At 40.6% G+C, this 1785-nt stretch overlaps 1 protein-coding gene across 1 annotated transcript in view; it reads left to right on the top strand.

Moving 5' to 3' along the window:
* The window catches only part of LOC107578359 (equilibrative nucleoside transporter 4-like), a gene marked incomplete at its 5' end in the record, with an annotated part of 5819 nt that extends 4051 nt beyond the window's left edge, over window positions 1–1768 (top strand). Inside the window, 3 exons of the mRNA XM_016264330.1 lie at window positions 243–430; window positions 525–765; window positions 931–1768. Coding sequence (XP_016119816.1) covers window positions 243–430; window positions 525–765; window positions 931–1064 — 563 coding nt within the window. The remainder of the gene's footprint in view (window positions 1–242; window positions 431–524; window positions 766–930) is intronic.
* Window positions 1769–1785: the final 17 nt, after the last annotated feature.

Below are 1785 nucleotides of genomic sequence, written 5' to 3'. Positions count from 1 at the left end.
ACTCCAGTCTTCAGTGTCATACTGTTAATTGATAATCATTTTTCTTTGATGAATAGAAGGTTCAAAAGAACACATTTATTTAAAATGGATTTGATTGTAACAATCTTAAAGTTTTAAATGTTGCTTTTGATGCATCCTTGCTGAAGAAAAGTATTAATTCCATTTTTTCTTTTGCATTTATTTATTTAAGGACCTAATTTTTATGTTATTTGGTTAATGAGCAGTGACCCCTTCTGTTGCAGGCATGATCCTGCATCGTTATGTGGTCGCCCGTGTGATCTGGACCTACATGCTGTCTATTGCTGTCACTTACTTCATCACGCTGTGTCTTTTTCCTGGACTGGAGTCGGAGATCAGGAATGTCACACTGGGGGAATGGCTGCCCATCCTGATCATGGCCATCTTCAACATATCTGACTTTGTGGGCAAAGTATGTTCACTGACATAATGGCATTACAGATTATGTCATCATCTACATTCTTTGAAGTAATTTGACACCTAATCTTGTCTCTCCATGTGTCTAGATCTTGGCAGCCGTGCCGTATGAATGGAACGGAACTCGTCTTCTCTTCTGCTCGTGTGTGCGAGTAGTTTTCATCCCTCTGTTCATCATGTGTGTGTATCCGGCTCAGAAGCCCACCTTCAGCCACCCGGCATGGCCTTGCATCTTCTCTCTCCTCATGGGCGTCACTAATGGCTATTTTGGCAGTGTTCCCATGATTCATGCTGCAGGCAAGGTGGCACCTGAGCAGAGGGAACTAGCAGGTAAATCTATCACCCCATTTAGATTCATAGAGTATAAATGCACAAGTCTATGCAGATGAACAGGTGCTTGTATATAAGCCTAAACCTTCAGAAGGATGCATTTATAATCTCTTCTCTAGAGATGCAGTCATTAACTTTAGTCCATGTGATTTGTTTTTCCCACAGGGAACATAATGACTGTGTCCTACATGTCTGGACTGATGTTGGGCTCTGTGGTTGCCTATGCTGCCTACAGTTTTACTGCTTCAGGCTCCAGCCTCCACTCAGAGACTGGCTATAACTTTACCCAGGGGTACTAGTACCTTAGTCCAAGCCAAAAAAACATGTCAGTTCCTGTCATCAATCTCGTCAGGTGGCACCTTTGCCACTCTGTGTAGCATCTCTGCAGTCCCCATAAATCAGACTTCTGCTGCAGGCTTCTTTTGGCCCACCTGCAATGCTGTGTGCCTGTGAATGTAGTCAAATGGATGAAGAAACAAGCTTTGACACTGTAAAGAGTTATATATGTGTGCTTAGTTGTGTTGCCTCTTCTTGTTCTCTGAGAGTGCTTTTTTCATGTTGCCAAAAGTTTTTTGGCGCGTTAAAGATGTCAAACGTCAGCTGTGTGGTGATACATTTGATGTTTCTCCTGATTTAATGTCTGACTCCACATTCTGTGGTGCTGTATATGGTATGACAGACAAACATGGACATTTATGAGTATATTCTGACAGGTCTGAAGAACTGTACTGAATGAGGGTCATTTATGTCTGGATGCATGTAAAAGAGATTTGCCGAAAAGAAAACCATAATCTTTTGAGTGCAATATGGATACTGGACCTTTTTGCTAAAGCTAAAAGAATGTAAACGTCTCTAAATAAATGCAATGAAGTTATCTTCATTTAGGGTGTAACTATTAGGCCTATTTTAAAACTGCTGTAATAAAACCAGAAATCCATTTTCAATTGGCATGATCCTTACATGATTACAAGATTAGTTGTGATATTTAATAAACCAGATTGTATCTCGCAACTGTAGATA

Source organism: Sinocyclocheilus grahami, unplaced genomic scaffold, assembly GCF_001515645.1.
Source record: "Sinocyclocheilus grahami isolate Dianchi unplaced genomic scaffold, SAMN03320097.WGS_v1.1 scaffold9897.1, whole genome shotgun sequence".
Taxonomy (NCBI): Eukaryota; Metazoa; Chordata; class Actinopteri; order Cypriniformes; family Cyprinidae; genus Sinocyclocheilus; species Sinocyclocheilus grahami.
This window is presented reverse-complemented; position numbering and strand designations above follow the sequence as displayed.